Raw genomic sequence first — 19354 nt, 5'->3', positions numbered from 1 at the left:
TTAAACATTTTAGCATATTTTAACAAAAAGATGCATTCGTCACCCCTGTGTCAACAGTTTTTTGTCTTTCTACATCTTTTGCAGTTTGAGTACAGTGATCATATGACCTTCAGCTGTGAGAGCAAAGAGGAGAGGGACCAGAGGATACTGGATTATCCCTCAGAGGTCAGTGGGAAGAATTCACAACGAAAGGAATTCAATACAAAGGAGCCTCAAGGAATGCAGAAAGGTGATCTCTTCAAAGCAGAATATGTTTTTATTGTGGATTCTGATGGGGAAGATGAAGCTACATGTAGACAAGGTGAACAAGGGCCCCCAGGGGCAACAGGCAACATAGCTACTCGGCCCAAGTCTCTGGCTATTTCTTCTAGCCTGGCTTCTGATGTGGTACGTCCCAAAGTACGAGGGGTTGATGTCAAGGTCTCATCACATCCTGAAATTCCTCATGGGATAGCCCCTCAGCAAAAACATGGGCAGGTAAGTTTCATCTGAGTGTCCTTCGCATTGTCCTTTGTTCTGAGTGTCTGCAAACATCTTCCTTTTTAACGGATATATGACTCTCAAAGAAAATTATATCAAAACTATCAAGTCTCAAGATCATGACTAACCACAGTGTAAATGAGCATCAGGAAGTTGATGAGGCCAAAATTTATATGGTTAATCGACTGGACAGAAAATGTAACATAATTAGCTGGAGAAGGTTTGGAGAAATATTGTCATTTCTCTGTAAGCGATTCTTGGAGAACGTTGAAATTATAAAGTGTGTGTGGAGGGATGGGTGCATCAAGAAGCATCCTTCAAACATAAGATACCCAAGAAGATGCATTCATTGCACCCGAGGAGTAAACACAGTACTTTTAAACAAACAAGTGAGTAATGAAAGGATAGGCCAGGAAATAAGAGCCTCTAAGGAATTTAATTTCCCTATGTGTGTCTTAGAGAACGCATCTGTCTACTGTGGTTCTTGAATACTGTCAGTCAAAGAACTGACTTCAGTGAGGTGGGGAAGGATATCCCACTCTGAAATCTATCAGTGAGATAGAAGCTTCCTTTAAGGTGGAGCGCCATTAGTGTGATAGGAAAAGCCCACTCTGTGATGGCAAGAGAGCTAGGGAGAGAACTTGAAGGAAATCATGAGAAAATGCTGACATTGACTGGCCACTGAGCGTAACTAAAAGGCCATGGGCCTCTGCAGTGCAAGGTGTGTTTAGAAGGCCAGGGCTACAGAGCCTGGCTTTGAAGATGGTACATGAAGAGGTCTCACTGCTTATCAGTAGAGAGTAACTGGGATCTGGGACAATCTGTTTAGGTGTTATCTAGCCAAGCATTAAGAATATATATATATGTATATGTATATGTGTATATATATGTATGTATATGAGTATATATATGTATGTATATATATATGTGCATTATAAAGTAGTTTGAAAGACATTTTTTTGTTGACGAATTGGTTGCTTTTTGATATTAGGATTTGGCAAGATGGTAGAATAGGGCTTTCACATTTGTTGTTGTTCATGTCTGTTCTCACAGCCTTTCTTGGTTTGCGATGCTGTAATTTTCATTACCTTCAAGCATCCAGTATACTCCACTGACTTTGAGTAGTGAAAGATACAAGTCTAAGACATTTCTTTCTCCTCCCTCTCTTTTATGCTTTAAAATAAATTGTGTGTATGGGCGTTTGTCTGAATGCATGTCTGTGTACTAAGCCAGTTGCCCATGGAAGCTAGAGAGAGTTTCTGGTCCTCTAGAGCTGGTGCTGTAGATGCTCGTGAGCTGCAGTGTGGATGCTGAGAATTGAACTCAGGTCCTCTACAGGAGCAGTCAGTGCTATTAACCACTGGGCCATCTCTCCAGCTCTGAAAATATTTATCTTTTGAAATGTATTCTAGCTAGGTGCTGGAACAAAGTGCTACAGAAATATAACTCAAGGTGTTTTCAAAAGGTTGCATCACCTCAGACATTGCTGTTTGGCCTCAAGAAAAGTGAGAGACAAGCGAAGAAAAAATTTCTGGTGTCTGAGAAGACTGTCGTTTGTCCTACTTAGATAAGGATATGTAGTATGAAAACAATAACTGCTAATGGAATATTCTGATGAAGAAATTTGGAGGTTTTATTTCTTTTTCTGTTAATAGATCTATTTCCTTGAACTAGCCATATATTTTTTCTTTTATGGAGATGTCAATGGGTAAGATGTGCTCATACTTTGGAATTGGTTTTTCCTAATAGATGAAGTTACTTACCTGAGCTCCACACTGAAAAGGCAGACATAACTTAGTTTACCAGCCGCTAAAGATTATGGTTACAAGCGACAGGGAGCTGCTGGATCTGGGAACGTCAGAAAACTGACATTTGGTTTTCTGTTTCATTTCCTGTGACGGCAGAGATCATGACAAGATCAAGTAAGGAAGCTGTTACTCACAAGTATAAACTAGTGAGAAATGACCAGAGTAGCTAGTAGTGGGAGTTTGTAAAAGTTTGACAACAAATCCTAAGCCCTGGTTGCTAGATACTAATCAAATTTTTGTTAGAAATGTAGTCAATGAAGTGAATTTCTGGTCTTTCATATAAGGAAAATTGAATCCATAATGTGGAACTACCTGTAAGTTACTGGCTAGTCAAAAAAACCCTATTTTTTAATTGGATATTTTATTTATTTACATTTCAATGTTATCCCCTTTCTCCTCTGGAAACCCCCTATCCCATCCTCCCTCCCCTGCTTCTATGAGGGTGCTCCCCTCACCCACCCACTCCTGCCTCCCTGCCCTGACATTCCCCTACACTGGGGCATTGAGCCTTCCCAGGACCAAAGGCCTCTCCTCCCACAAGGCCCATGCTCTGGTACATATGCGAACATCTGTATTCTTAAAGAGTGACTTCAACTCTTCTCCTGGCCTTTGCCCTTTCCGTACCCTGGACTCTTCCTAGTCACATCTTACACTATTTTTTATTCAGCTCTTGTGAACTACCACTCAGTACAAGCAGCCCCTCACCTATTGATGATGTCTTGATTTCTGTCTTCTTAGAACCCACATCAACTTGTTAGCTGTGCCACTTCTTGAGTTGGTGCTCCTCTGTTTTTGTGACTTTTTTTGATGGCAGAGTTAAAGAAAGATCATTACCATAAGACCTTCTGGCTGAAACAATTGAGGTTTCCTTTTCTTTATTAGTTGAAAATAATGGAAATAAAGGCTCATTTCTTGTTAATTACTTTAGTAAAGAATTTATCAAGACCACTCTAATTAAGATTACAAGGTAGTTTTTTTTGCTTTGTATGTAAGCATATACTTACATATGTATTAATTTCATTAAGGTATAGGAAAAATCCAAATATCATTAAGTTCATATTCCTTTTATTTCTGAAGCCCTTGCTCAGGTACTAACTCCCTGAAATTCGTTTGAGTTTCCTCAGTGATACCAAGTCTCCCCCTGTACAGTTCTGTAGTTCACACAATTGTGTAATGACCAGAGTCCAACACTCATTGTTATTGTTTGGTACATGTCTTATCTTAAGTTTGTAAAGTCCTTAAATATTCATGTTGAACTCATTTTTATTAAACAGTTTGTGACTAATTGACTTAGTATATAATAAAAATATTAATATCAATTTTGTGGGTTTATATATCCCAAGTACGTTCTTTGAAGTAGAATATTTAAATGAAAGCACTTTATGCAAAAAGTGTATATAAAAAGCAAAGATATATAGAAAATAAAAAAAATAATCAAGTAAAAAGTCTTCTTAAATAAAATGTAGGAAGAGACACTTAAACGTTCATGGAAAAATCTAAAAATTTTTTCTTATCTACTGATAAGAGACTTCCAAAAAAAGGAAATTTGTAATTAAAATACAAAACAAGATCAATAAAGTGGTCAATTCAAGCCCATTAAATTAAAAACTAGGACATTGATGATCTTAGTGAGAAGAGTTGGAATAAGCTAATGGGGCAGACGTACTGCTGAATATGGATGGGGGGTGAAGGCAGGGAAGTCTGATGTAGGAGGGACAAATACAGGCAGGCAGGCATGAGATGGGAGCCTTACTTCCTGGTCCTCTGAGAAGTCACTTGAAGTCACGATTCCTTTCTTCATTTATAAAATGAAATGAGAATATCAACTTTGAATCTGGAAAGAATGTTCAGCTGTTAAAGGTCAGGCTCATGATCAAACATGGAGAGGATATCAACTTAGGATGGTTAAATGAGATGAGAGAGAGAGAGAGAGAGAGAGAGAGAGAGAGAGAGAGAGCGTGAGCAAGCAAGCTTGGAACTATGGAACTGTCTGCTATGATAAGTCATTGATACGTGATGTTCTCTATTTAAGAAGTTTGGGATGGCACCATGTTTGGGGCACATAGTAAGAGGGAAGGGGGCATAAAGAACAAGAGGCTTTATACATTTGTTCAGTTACAGCTTGGCTATGAGAGCTGGGAAGATGATGTGGGTAATACGATCAAAAAGCCTGGCTAAAATAAAACACAAGAGGCTGTTACATAAAATTCTAGTCATTTCAGACATTGCTGCATGTATTTGTCAGACCCAATAATGTGCAATATAATACAGTACTTTGGTCAATGACAGATGCACATGCAGTTGAGGTCCTAATCAAATTTATAGCACTGCTGTGGAGGTCTCTGTTCTATCTGTGCTTCTCATCATGTTGGCACAATGATAAAATCAGGAAATGATTTCTTAGAATGTTCCCCAATCAAAAGTGCCGGTAAGCATTTCATAAATCTTAACATTCGGTTTTTATAAAAGAACCCCTTATTCACATTAGCACATTGTGTCCCAGGAGCTTTTGTAGGTCTGATCCCACTGGAGTAGTTTGCTGATAAAATTTTCCCTCCCTTCTGGTTCTTATTCTAACACAATACCTGAGCTAGTGAGAGTGCTTCAAAAAACTATCACACAAATGATCAAACAAATGGTCATGGGAAATGTACACAGAAAAGGCATCATCACACTAAAACTCTTGATGGGCAGTCACGACTGAGTGGGAACTATGACAGGCTATGGAAGGTAGCCCTGGACCACTGTGTCATAGTTAGTGTTGTTGCTGATAGTTTGCTGCCTAAAATCCTCCTCAGCTTACAGCCAGAAGAATTCGATGTTGAAGATCTTGAAATAAGTGAAGTATTTAACTTCTAGTTGGGTTCTGTTGACATCTGGAAGGACCCTCTTGGGTGCAATATCACAAGATTATATTAAAAAAAAACTAGGAAGCAATATGTACCTGGCTCCACCTGGAAGATGCCAACTGCAGGCAGGATGAAAGCTACAAAAGAGGTCCAACCTTGCGTGGGAGGTGACAGGTGATGAAAGACTTAACCCAGGATGTGGGCCCTCGTGGTGGGGGACAAACACAGATGTTTGTCCTTAGAGTCGATATAAAAAAATACAAACAATATTATTCATTCAAACTGCTTTTCTCAAGTGTTTGGTTTTCCTCCACCACCTTGCTGTTTGTTCTCTTGCTGCCTGTGTTTAGCATTCTCTCTCTCTCTCTCTCTCTCTCTCTCTCTCTCTCTCTCTCTCTCTCTCTCTCTCTCTCTCTCTCTCTCTCCTTCCATGGCAAGTAAGAGCAGATGCAATGTAGGAAATTTTTTTCTGAGCTAGTAGGAGTCCATAGGCTCTGTCAAATGCTGGCAAAATTCCTATCATTCATGAACAGTGCTTATTTACTCTCCATGGTTCAGTCTGTACTAGTGGTCATGTTCAATGGGGTTCCTCATGGGAAAGTCAGTTTGAATTGGAAATTCCAGCAGGAAATGCTATAGGCTTTTTTTAGAGGATGGTCTCCTGACTTGCTGGTGTCAAACATGATTTCATCTGTGTCTGGGGAGGCAAAGACTACGTCAGACACTTTGTGTCCAGAGCTTAGAGAAGAGTGAGATGAATAATCAGAGACTGGTACTAGCTGAGACTCCAGAAAGGAGCATAAGCAAGCCCTAGCACATTAACTCTCCAAATGATTGCTTCTGTAGAACAGAGCTTCTCAAGTCCTGGGTTAGGACCTCTCTGGCAAACCTTTATCTCTAAAGATATTTACATTGCAATTCACAACAGTAGCAAAATTACAGTTATGAAGTAGCAATGAAAATAACTTTATGCTTGGGGGGTTGCCACAAGCAGAGGTGCATTAAAGGATCACAGCATTAGGAAGGTTGAGAACTACTGTAGATGGTTTTCTATTTTACCACTGGTCCAGATTAGGTTTGAGACAAGGCACTAAGTAAAATACAGGATATTGCCATTTTCACCACCCACCAAGTGATAACTTGTTGAAATTTGTAAATGTTTGAGGAGATAAACTGTCTTTATGTTTCTTTTAGGATGAGAGAGTTAGTTAACCTATAAAAAGAATGAATACACAAAACATGGGGTACAGCTGACAAATGAAATACTTGCAGAGAAAGCCAGTATTCCTATGACTGAGAGTATGCATGGAGAATCATTCTGCTTTTAAAAAGCGGTGGGTTAGGGTTGGAGGAGAATATTAACACTGGAGCAGTTACAGTGAGGAAATGGAGAGAAGCAAAGTTCTAAAACAAACATACAAGCAAACGCAGTCAAAGCATATAAAGTCCGGCTGAGAGGAAAGCAAGCCATGGTGCCCTGTCACCCCGCAATGTTGCTTGCAAAAGGGATCCACTCTGCACTCATGCAGAGGGTTTGCCTTTCCACGCGGTGCTGTCTACAGGGCATGGTTGTAAATCAAGTGCGGGGCTATTGTCAGACAGGTGGTGACAGTTTTTCTGTCAGAGCAGCTTTGGGTAGAAGATAATGGCCAGGAAGGTAAGGACAGTTAGTGAGATTAAGAATGAAGATTTCCGGTCCCCAGCTCCGAAAAAAAGAACCAAAAAAAAAAAAAAAAGAATGAAGATTTCCCAGAGCACTGATTAAGAATGTTAACAATATTCACAAAAATGCTAAGAATGAGGAAAATATTGTCAAAACCTAAAATGGAAAATAAGCAAGAAGTTTGGGGGATGAGACCAAATAGCAAGGGAGGGCTATGCAATGAGGGGAAGACTGTTGGTTCACAGCCCTGATGAGGTCTTGAGCAAAGACTGATTAGATTATTAAAACTCACTTTAGTGTTGAGTTACATAAATTAAGGTAGAGTTAGGTATATCAGAGAATATGATTTCATTGATTCAGATAAGAAAGGCTGAGAATCATCCTGATACCATTACGTACATGTTTTAGAGAGGAAAGGACCAATCAGTAGGTAGAAGGCTATCTTTCTATGATATAATGATTAGTGTGTTAGGACAATGGGGAGTTTTCTGCAAAAGCTGTTGGAGGAGGTTATAGTTGTGGAGGATCAACATCTGGCAATGTCCATATCTCGGAAAAACAGTGCAGTCACTTCAGCGTTGACTTAGATATTCTCCAATCTCTTTAACACGTTAGAAAGAGTGAACGTGTAAAGCCAGTTAACTTTAAATTTGCTAAAGTGATTTGCAATGCAGCTCTCTAATAGCACGGTTGTGTAAAGGATATCGTGATTGAGTTCATCTACCTCATGAGACTAGCGTACTGCAAACATTTCCTTTCAGTAATGGCTCTGACATGGCAACCCAGCTTTGAGGACCGCCTTTCGAGAAGAGTCTTGAGAATGTGTTGGGAGGAAGCCTGTGGTTAGGGCTCAAGAAAATGAGCTTGCTGGGGATAATCCCAGTCACTACTGCAAAAAAATGTTCAAACAATGGGGGAGAAAGAAGGAAATGGTTGAGAACACAGAGTAGTTATTAAGAGGGAAAGATGAGAAATACCTTGTATATTTCAATTTAGAAGTTTTCCTTTGGTGATGCAGGCAGACAGAGGCAAAATGAAGGGCTCATTCCAGGTTATTGACTGAGCATTTGATGAATAACCCTCCTTTCTCCATGAAATTATTAATTTATGTCTTTTTTTAAGAAAAAGAATAAAAATAATATGAACTCAGGAATGTGCATTTTTTAAAAAAATTGAAGATGAATCTCTTGTATATGGAAAGTCTGTAAATTATGATGCTACACTTAATTAGTGCTGTGTAAATTAGAATAGTATTAGTGTAAATTAGAATAACATTTTGGCTCACTTGGAAATTACTAGTGAATTTATTGTAAGCTGTAATAATATGCCAACTAGAAAATATAAAGTTAATATGCAGATCAACATAGACTAGTCAATATTTAGACATAAGTTTTAGAATGTTCCAAATAAATAACCCTTAAAATGCGTGACAAAATTCTGAATTATTATTAGGAAAAATATCATATAGTGGAGTAGGTATTAGGGAAATAGCAGCCCTCACCTTGAAGAAGTTCAACGAGGCCTTTTTATTTTATTAACACCTAAAAATTATGAGTTTTTTAACATCCTGGTAATTTGGTAAATAATCAAGATATAGTTCTTTGCACACAGTGATGCTCTTAAAACACAACATTATTAGAAAGATAGTTGGATTCTGGTAGCAGTCAGTATTAATTTATAATTTATCTCTAGCAAATTCTCACAGGTTTTCTAAACAGGGTACAGCGTGCAGAAATATCTTGGACATTTGAAATGTCCCCATTCTTCTTGTGAGGAGAAATCAGTCATGGGGAAGAGTAGAGAAAATATTTCATGGTTAAAATACGCACACACACACTAGCACGCGGTGTGTGCGTGCACCAAATTCCAAATACAATGTTGTCATCTTTTATAACAGAAGCCTGGGTTGCCCACTCTGTGATGTTTGCAGTTAAATATCCTCCCAGCTACGGGAATTGGTTCCATAAACACCAGCTAAGCATTGCTGCTTCCAAGATAAACTGTACGGGGGTGACGGGCTTTCTCAGGTTGACGGAATCACTTCTGTTTCTTTTCCCCTGAGGTTTTGATAGTCTGGACTCTGTCAATGATTTCAAATATCATTTATGTGGCACAATTACTTGTTGCTCTTCAAACTTATAAAAGATATATTTGGGACATGTTTGCACAGAGGCTAAGAGGCTAAGGATGAAATGTTTGAATTTGTTAGATTTAAGTGGTTTTAGGGCTCAAGACTACAGGTCAGGATGGTCATCGCAGTGGGTGTCTTAGAAATTTTATCCACATGAGTCTGAAACAAAATTCTAAAATATGTTTCTATAACCTAATAAGCGTTTACTAACTTTATAAACATTTTCTGGCTATTTGCTTACTATATGTATTCATTAATATTTTGAATGACTCATTTCTCAAATTCACTAGTCATGTATATTTTTATTTTATAGTCTGATAAAATCAAATTAATAATTTGAAAGTCTCTGTTTAAAAACGTTGGCATGATTTTAGCATTTGCCTTAAATTCTGGACTACTTGAGTGGTACAAGAATACACGTACAAGCTATCTCTACCTTAGACAGGCTATCTCAAGTATTCTTAAGTAAAATTATATATATATATATATATATATATATATTTTTTTTTTTTTGGTTCTTTTTTTCGGAGCTGGGGACCGAACCCAGGGCCTTGCGCTTCCTAGGTAAGCGCTCTACCACTGAGCTAAATCCCCAGCCCTGTAAAATTATATTTTTAAAAAATTCCCTCTTTTTTGATGTGGGACTGCAGTTTCAAATACATTATAAAGTGTTCTGGCTCCTTGTGTACTTTTCTTGGGGAAGGGAGCCCATTGCTTACAGAAGAACCTGCAGCATTGCCTAAGTGTTCATTAAGATAGTGTTATATTTGGCAAGCATTTGGGGAAAATAAGTTAGAGCGCCCCTTCTATTTTGGATTTGGTGTTCACCCTCTCGGTTTATCTTTTTTTGTGTTGGTGTTAGGAGCTTTAGTCTTTGAATTCTAGGCATCTTTTCGGGTTCAGATATGTATGAATTAATACATAGTCCAAGTCCTTAGAGTTTTAAGCAACTGAAATAAATAAACTTTTAGGATTCTAGTCATCATCAAGCTGTAGTTTAACTTTTTTTCAATGGTAGGAAATCTATTTCATTTTCCAAAATGATGACAACCTCAAACTTTTTAGATCACACAATTCCAAATTAGGACAACTATTTTAAATATCGTGAATTAATTATTTTTGCAGTAGAATTATGAAGGCAACTTTTATATTGATTTGTTTCAGGGAATAAATGGGCTACAGAACGTAATACTTAATTAACAGTTTAGGCCTTGTTTAAAATTCAAAGCCATGTCTCATTAGTAAGCATCAACTCCTTCATTATTAGTGGAGGCTTAAAATGTCGCATTTCATGTAAAACTAGTAGAAGAACTGTTTGCATAAGCACACTGAAAAGAATACCTTGATGATTTCATAAGTAATGTCCTATTTAAATCTATCTTTCTTTCCTCTAGCTAACTTCTCCCACTACCTCTGAGCAGCTTGCTCATAAACCTCCTGCTTTCTCCTTTGTTTCTCCAACTAATCAGAAAACGCCACCTGTCCCAGCTAAAGTCAGCGGAACCACTGTGCTAGAAGAGTTTCACATTCGCAGGCTGGATGTCCATGGGGCCTCTGAGGAAGAAACGGCTACGTATTTTCACACTACTGCTCACGATTCCCCCCTTCCTGCATGGAAGGGCGCTTCGACCTTAGTATTTTCTCCTTCTGCTCAACTGCCAGGTTCTAGTTTATGTGGCTCAAATGTCGCTGATCACACACGTGGGTTGGCACCGGAAGCCCAGAAGAAAGTGTCGACTTCGAGTGCCCTTAATCCCAGGGAAGATGTGAGAACCTCTCCTTCACCTGCCTCTGGTGCTTCTCTGAGGTCACCCTCAGCTTCCTACATCCCAGTCCGCATTGTCATGCACTCACTGTCCCCAAGTCCCAAACCACTTACCTCCTCCTCCCATGGCTCTTTGTCCACCGTCTGTAGCCAAACATCATCCAGTGGAAATCTTTCGAAGTCAGGGCTGAAGTCCCCAGTACCCTCTCGGCTTTCTCTCCTCACTGCTATCCTCAAGTCAAACCCTTCTCACCAAAGGCCTTTATCCCCTGCATCCTGTCCAACCTTCTCCCTCAATTCCCTGGCTTCTTCTACTCTTACACTTGATCAAAAAATAAAGCAAACTCCATCCACACCTAAGAAATCTCTCTCAAGTTGCTCCTTGACAACTGGGTCTACAGAGCAAGAACAGGCTTCTGCAGAAAGCCACCAACCCTGCCACCTCTCTTTCTTTTCCAAGACTACTCCACTCTCTCAGGCACAACCCCCCTCTCCACCAGCACTGGCCAGTAGCAGTTATGCAGCTACTGATACAGAGAAAATACCAGGAAGCACACTGAGGAGCAGTACAACCCCACCCCAATCACAGACTGATCTATTCAGTCTTGCGGATGTCCCTTCTGTCACACCAGGCTTGTCCCCTCTTTCTTCTTCCAAGGGCAGAAAGGATGGTGACCTCAGAGCTCCAGAAAAGAACAGGAATATTTGTACACGCCCTTCTACTTTATCTTTTATACCACCTATTAATGAGAGCACGGCCCTTTCCTCTTCAGGGAAATGTTTCCACCCTTCCCCAGCCCTCTCAGACCTGATAGACAGATCCAAAAGAACATGCTCCCAGCGACACTCAGACCAGCGGCCAAACCCTTCAGCTCTTCCGACTCCTCCAGTCTCCAGGGCTGGCTCTGCTTCTCATCCCCATTTGGGGTATTCCATTCTCCCTCCTGAGAGTTCACTCACCCAGGCTCTTCAGCGTAGTCCTTCCGCACTGCACCCGAGTTGTGGGAGTGCTACGTGTCCTTCAAGAACTGGGATGCCTGACAGTACAGCATCCAACCGCAGCTCACGCGTTTCAACTCCATCACTTCCTGTCTCTCTAACAAGAACCAAGGAGCTGATCTCACCTTGTGCTCTGTCCATGTCAGCAGGCCCTGAAAATAAGAAGCCCAAGGTATTTTTTATTTTTGCTTGTTGCATGCTTGTTTTCAAAGATAGGGGGAAAGTCAAAATGATAATCATCATATCCATTCTATGACTATGACTTTAGGGGAACACACACACACACACACACACACACACACATACACAAACACACACGCACACACATTTAAATTTTCTTCTGGGCATGGGTTGCAGCTTTGGTCCCAATTAAAAATAAATAACATTTTACAGTATGCTACATTTCTAATAACTTAATAAGAAGAGTCTCATTATTCATCAACATACATTGTACTGACCATATAGTTAGTAGACAGGATCAGTATTATGTATATAGCATAGGTCTAGGCTTATGCTATACCCAACACCTATGTGAAGGTTTTCCATTTCCTTTGTCTTTGTTATTTATGATCACCTTTCTGTCCCTCCTGCAAGGCTGATTTTTTTTTCATTGCTCCCCTGCTGCAAGCTATAACAAATTGGGTTTTACTCTATACATAAGGCAAAATGGAATAGAAATTTTCTTTATGTGTAAAAATATTTATTTTACGATAAGCACTAAATATTTAACATCATTCAACACAGAAAAGAATGAACAAACAGCACAAAGAAACAGAAATAAGAAAAAGTAGTGCTGGCTTTTAAATGCTCTGCTGGGCAAGAGTGTGAAATAGCATTTATTTTATATGAAAGCAGAAACATTTGAGGTAAGACTCCATAGTTCAATCCTGCTGGAGCAGCCTTTCCTATTCTAGGGCCTGTCAGTCTTCCATGTATTCTCAAAGGACTCAACAACGGATCCTATCACCCTCAGAATTTGATAGTTGTTGAGTGAGAAAACTGTGGAAGTGCTATGTTCAATATATTTAAATGATACAGTTTCTAGGTTTCTCAGTATCACAGAAAGTGAGCTCGGTTCTGTTATTATCAGATGATAAAATGTAAGGTTAAGGAAATAGAGCAGCTCACATGATACTGTTATTGGTACCGTAACACATTTTAACTGAAAAAACAAAAAACAAAAAACAAAAAACAAACAAAAAAAAAACAGGCATTAGATACAGCATAGCTTTTGTAGGAGTCCTAAGAACAAAGAGGTAATTATTTATCTTGAAAAAAACCTTGTTAGCATTTGAATATAGTTGCATGATTGTGCAATTGGCGTGCCATGTACTAAAAAATGTCAATCTAATCATTTTCTGAATTTGTTGACTTGTTGTTTTTTTTAATTAAAGCTAGGTTCTCCCTGTGTAGACCAGGGCGGCCTTGAACTGGAAATCCCTGCTTTAGCCTCCCCAGCCTCCATGCTCTGCTACAGAGAATCATTCTTTAATGCTTTTTTGATTCTGGTTTGGTTTTTAACTAATGTGACAAAACACCATGACCAAAAGCAATGCGGGAGGACTGGGTTGTTTCACCTTATAGCTTACAGTCCATCATGAAGGGGAATTGGGTAGGCACTTGGGCAGAGTCCTATTTACTAGCTTGAGCTATTTACTAGCTTGTTCCCCTTGGTTACTCAGGTTGAGTTTTATACATTCTAAAATTCCCCCATTTCCAGAGATGGTGCTGCTCAAAGTGGGTGAGCCCTCCCCTATCAATCATTAATAAAATAAAATGCCCAACAGAGATGTCCACTGGCCAATGTGATGGAGGCATTTTCTCAGTTGAGATTTCCTCTTCCCAGATGGCCTGAGCTTGTGTTGAGTTGACAAAAACTAGCCGGCCCTCTTGCCATCCCCTTAAGTTACTCATTACCCTTTGTGAAAGTTATTTCACGGGCTGGAGAGATGGCTCAGCGGTTAAGAGCACCCGACTGCTCTTTCAGAGGTCATGAGTTCAATTCCCAGCAACCACATGGTGGCTCACAACCATCTGTAAAGAGATCCGATTCCCTCTTCTGGTGTATCTGAAGACAGCTACAGTGTACTTATATATAATAAATAAATAAATCTTTAAAAAAAAAAAAGAAAGTTATTTCACCAGAGAAACTTGTTCAAAGGGGTTCTATTTGTGCTCCAGTGTGCTTTGTTCACATTGTATCCTATCGTGGATACAGTCAGTGTTTGATGAGGATGAGCCCCAGAAGCTTTTGATCAATTAAAGGCCTGTATGTCAAAGACCTACTTTCCCTTGGTTTTCTCACGCTCTCAGTTTTGAAGAATTTTCAGCACTAGCTTTCTTTGTTTAATTTTCCTGACTTCTAGTTAAGGAAATTGTAGCTTATAGATGTGTTTGTTGAAATTGGTGATCATGAAAATAACAGGACCTATTTAAGCATCCATCAAAATATTAACCTATTCCTTTTCTTTTTTTTTTTTTTACAAAACGTTTTAATACACAAATTCAAAATTTCTGCCAAGAAGACGTTTCTGAGACATCATCTTCTCATCTTCAGTTTGTATTTCCTTCTTATTGAATTTTTATGGTTTAGTATTAGGAAACCAACCAACATTTTATTACAAACTACCCTGCTTGGGAGTTATGTCTTGAGTGTAGAAATTCATTCAAATCGACACAAGGAGAGATGAACTGCATTCCAATTTTGTTTTTGCATCTGACTCTTCCGTCTAAATTGCTGCGATTATTTCTCAAAAGGCAAAGGCAAAATAGACAAAAGCTCTGAGATATCAAAGGATTTGTTTGCTTTCATGAGTTATTTCCTGCCTCAGCCCTTCCAGGGTGGCCAAAGTAGTCCAAGTAAAGTGCTCTACTGACGTAGAAACAAATAAACGAACGTATGCGTGTTCAGATTTATTTAAGCTTTATGCCCAAATAGGTAGGAGATCCTCAAACACAGGTACTCAGCAAACTGAAATAGTAATGCCTAAAAAGAAATCAGTTCAAAATCTAGGCTCTACCTAGGAGCCTATCTACTGTCTACTATCTACTGTCTTGGATATGAAAATAGATGGGAATGGTTAGAGCAAGCTGAGTTAAATTCAGATAAGAAACATGTTTGAAGCTCCTTTGCCATTGTCCAACTTGTATTGTATTAATATGACATAATTTACAGGTAATTTATCTAGATGTTGCTTTAAAATATCCTGGTTTGTGTTCATGGCCCTGGACAGGTTGGACATCTCCCTGAGTATTCTCTGGCCAACTTCTGTATTGGTTGAGAGACTTCTCCCCTCACAGAAATGGGGACACAGCATTCATCCAAGGTTGTGTTTGGGTTTCAAATAAAATTGATTATCATTTTTAAAACAGTTTGATGATTTTCCCTCCTAGTGTGCTGCCATGGTATTTTCCACAGAGTTGGAGGGTCTATTATATCAACACCTCATATAATCCAGTACTCGCTGAAAATGCTTTCAAATTTCTTCCAAATGAGTGCTTCCAACGGTCTGGCTTAAAGCTATTTGGACTCAGCTTGTTTACAGGATCAGTTGGAGCTTTTACAGCTTCATGAGACTTTATAGCCAGTGTCCTATTTATTAAACTCTCATTCCTTCAAGGCATCAAAATATTTCCGATTTTGTTATCCTGGAAACTTGGTGTAGCAGGTAGGATGTGACTTCCCCATTTTGTAGAGCCAAATATGACTTGAGGAGGAGTGATAAGAAACATGAGCCCAACATTTAATCTGGGCCACACACTCAATAAGCACGTACTGCCGTGCTAATATACTCTTTGCTAAGAAAAGTTTGAAAAGAGAAGCAAAGACAGCATATACTCTGTGGTGGAAGAGAATTCATTTCCCAAATTTAATGTTGATTAACTTCTTAGAGGGTAGATATTAGTAGGGAGGGGAATATAGCCCAATAAAGTCACTAAAGAAAGGGGCCATGCCTCAGGTCTGTGTCAGATTGCGGGAATATGTTTCTTTGAGAAGTTATCATTCGAGAGGAGTGTGATGAGGAAAACCTCCGAGGCCAAAGAGTTCTTGATTGACAGGTGGAGGGAACAGACTCGGAGCAGGTGCTGGGGCAGGAGATGCTGAAGGTGTTAGAGGAAGAGCGGCTGGATGCCGCCTTCTACTCTGAAGCTTCTGATTTACTTTGGGGGAGACAGGAAGCTTGTATTTTAAATTTTGTTTTTGAAATTTTCATACAAATATAGTATTTGCATTGTTTTCACATCTTTCTTCCTCATGTTCTCTGACTCTATCTTAAATTAATGACATCTTATTAAGTATATATATGTATATAAATGGGTGTTTAGGGATGACTACTTGGGATAAATACATGCCTGAGGACATATTCCTGAAGAAAACCATTCGTCCCTCTCTCAGTAACTGGTAATCATTGATTGGCTGTCGTTCACTAGACATATAACATTCTGATAATTTTCCCAGTCCGTGTGGTCATGCTGACTAGTATTTAGGCAACCACACTGATGATGTTTCATGGGGCTTGACCATCCTGTCATATCAAGAAGATGCAGTTTAGCAGCCGGCATCCTCATCCTCCGGCTTTGCAATCTTTTCACCCCTTCTTCTGCAGTGTTCCTTGAGCCTTAAGATATGGGGGTTGCATTGCTGATGTAGCAATTGGGGTTGAGCTCCCCATGGTCACTTATAGTTTGTAGTTTTGCTAGTTGTAGATCTCTAATACATTCCATCTGCTTCAGAAAAGAACTTTCTTTGATGAGTGGTGAGAGCTACACTTGCGTGTGGTGTACTAATATATAGTTAGAATACGGATAGAAATTATAGTTGTTTAAGAAAATGGAAGTAGGCCTCTCCTCTAGGGTCTATGATCCTTGGGTAGTTGTCTAGGTTTAGGTACCAGGCATAGATTCTATCTCTTGAATGAAAGCCTATGTCCACTTAGACAGCTGCTGGCTATGAGTGCCGCTATTATGCCATTGGGAATATCTCACTTGGCTGGTCGTTAGTGAGATTTGTAGTCTACAAGGCTGCGTAGGACTGTTGGTTGCTTTTCTCCATTGGCAGCTTCCATAACACCTTTGGATATTATGAGAGTCGGTTTTTAAAGATGACCTTCCAGTTCCAGCCCAGTTCTCTCAAGTACTGTGTGTGAATTGTGTATGGTCTTTCCAATAGGGTTTTATTTTCAGGTTCTCAAAGGCTCTTGAATAGCTAGGTGACACGATATTGATTGGTATATAAAGAATGGAATATACAAGGATAGACAGGAAGTAAAGAGACCTTGGAAGGTGATTACAACTTTCTAGGTAAGTCATTGCCAAGCACAGAAGTGAAAGGGAAGAAGTTCGTCTAGATTTCGTAAGTTGTATGACTTTTAGCAATCATCAGAACCATTTAGAATGAAATGCTTTATTACTTCTTGTTTTTCCCTCCTTTTCTGTCATGTACCCTTAATAAGTTTTCTGTGATTTTAAAGGACTAATGATTCCTCACAATTCTTTTATCCTTGCTTCCTGTCTCTTTTAACTCAATACTGAGTATTTTTGTGTCCCATTTCTTTGAATTTTCTCCAGATGAACCCTGAATTGTTCTTAGTGACACATCACATTCATGTGTCAGTAGTTGACAAAAGGTTCTTTTTTTAATCCTACAGGAATGCTTGCTTTTTAATTGTGGAGTTATTCAATTTAAGAAGAGACTTTTTATTTTTCTTTCTGACTTTGTGTGTGTGTGCTTTATGTAATCTTGAGTGTATGTGTGTGATGTGATTTCTATGTGTGTATATGTATACCCATGTGTGATAGAATCATGTGTGTATGTGTGTGATTAGCTGTTACATACATCTGTAGGTCAGATGTTGATAAGGTGATATCTTTTCCAGTTGCCTCTGTACCATATATTTTGTGGCAGAATTTCTCACTGAACTTGGAGTTCACCATTTTGACCAGCCAGGCTGGCTGTGAGCCCTCAGGATCTGCTTGCAACTGTCTCCTTCCCCAAGTGCTGGGGTTAGAGAGGTGTATAGCCACACCTGACTTTTCATGTGGATCCAAACTCAGTTTCTTCTATTTAAATCGTAAGAACTTTACTGAATGAGTCATCTCCCGAGTCCAGAAAAAAAGACTATTTAAAAGAAAAAAAAGGAAATTAAAAACGGAAGACAGTAGTCTAAGTTCATGACTTGGCTTGTCGTGGCTGGAACAACAGGTGAAGAACAGTTTGTGCTCTTTCGTATTCTTTGGGTTTTATTGTAATCTTCAGTTAAATTTTTATTCAGATACTCATATTAGCAAAGTGTGTTGCCCATTTGTTCTGTACTAAGCTAGCATTAAGTATAAGATACAAATAAAAGGAGAAATAATACAAAATCTCTCTGCTAAAAGACTTAGCAGGCGAATAGGTGTGGAAAAATATTCTAAAGAAGTAAGTGTTATATATTTGGGATGTTCAAAACACAGAAAGGAAAAATCAGGTATAGGTAGAGTTCTATGAAGAGGGGTTTAGACAAATTTTATTAGCAGGTGCATCTCCCAGGTGCTCTGCTAAACACAGGTCTTTAAAGGTTCTGACAGTTCTTTCCTGACTATAACATTCTGGTAGAAATGCAGACAGTCTAAAGAGACACTTGTTCCTCTCTTTTTGGCTATCAGACTAATGAAACAAGGATCCTAAAAACTATGGAATTGTCTCAGGAATAGCATGCTGAAAGAAAGAAAAGACAGAAGCCTGGTGTCAGTCAGAAGGATAAATTATCTCTAGGAAAATTTTCACACAGTTCTGACAACTTGTCAGAAAAACTTGCAGGGGAGACTAGAGTTCAAGCAATGATGGGTAGGCCACATCTGGACCAGCACTTCTTAGTTCTGTATATGCTGCTTGTCATTTGTTTAAGTCTGAACTTCATGTCAAGGCTCCAAACATGGAGTTGTGTACCACTGGGTGTCTTGTTTCATTTCTAGTATGATCACATTAAATAAATCTTTTTTCTTTGTTTTTCAATATTTCATGTTTGTTTAATTGACTTTTGACAAGGTCAGGATGAAAAACTTAACTTGCCAGGTGTGCCAAGGTCTAGGTTTGTGCCCAGCACCTCCAGTAGTACCAATTCTGCCTATTTGGTTATGAGAATCATTATAGATTGTGTTATTTTAGAAATTATAGAGAGGGTGTGACTCGGAGATGAGGTTGATCTTTCATCTCAGATCTTACATCACCAAGATACTGACTGTAGCAATTTGGGTGTGGTCCTAGGAAATCAAGAAGTGGAAGTTTGATCCAGACTCTCTTCAAACTCATAGATCTAAAGAAGCTGGTCATTGTTGTAAGGAGAATTTACACCAAGGACTCCATGTTGTTGCTAATCAGAGGTTCTACATCTGAAAGTATAACCATAAACCCAGGTCTCAAGATATTTAACCTAGTTTATCTTGATATGTTGTTGACTTACATGACGGGAGTCTGTGGAGGAACTGCAGACACCTACCATCTTTCTGGTCCTACTCATGGTGATATTGTTCTTAACACCACAGGCTATAATTCAGGTCATTTGCTATTATCTTCTCTAGAGACATTTAGATTTATACCAAAGATTTCAGATTTATACCAAGGAGCTTTGCATATTACCTAGAAACCTTGGAATGCTGGAAAAAATTAAGTTCCACATT

The 19354-nt window shown here is 39.0% G+C and overlaps 1 protein-coding gene across 51 annotated transcripts in view; it reads left to right on the top strand.

Annotated features, from left to right (window-relative positions):
• Mlip (muscular LMNA-interacting protein) overlaps positions 1-19354 on the top strand; it is a 265581-nt gene that overhangs the window by 127326 nt on the left and 118901 nt on the right. For 36 of the 51 annotated variants that reach the window (XM_087563714.1, XM_087563705.1, XM_087563712.1 and 33 more), the window contains one exon: positions 85-477. In XM_087563714.1, coding sequence (XP_087419840.1) covers positions 85-477 — 393 coding nt within the window. Of the gene's footprint in view, positions 1-84; positions 478-10400; positions 11868-19354 lie in introns of all 51 variants that reach the window. The other 15 variants (XM_087563682.1, XM_087563681.1, XM_087563674.1 and 12 more) reach the window with 1 other exon arrangement.

Source organism: Rattus norvegicus, chromosome 8 (genome assembly GCF_021556685.1).
Source record: "Rattus norvegicus strain SHRSP/BbbUtx chromosome 8, alternate assembly SHRSP_T2T, whole genome shotgun sequence".
Lineage (NCBI taxonomy): Eukaryota > Metazoa > Chordata > Mammalia > Rodentia > Muridae > Rattus > Rattus norvegicus.
The sequence above is the reverse complement of the archived record's forward strand: the minus strand, read 5'-3'. Positions and strand labels throughout refer to the sequence as shown.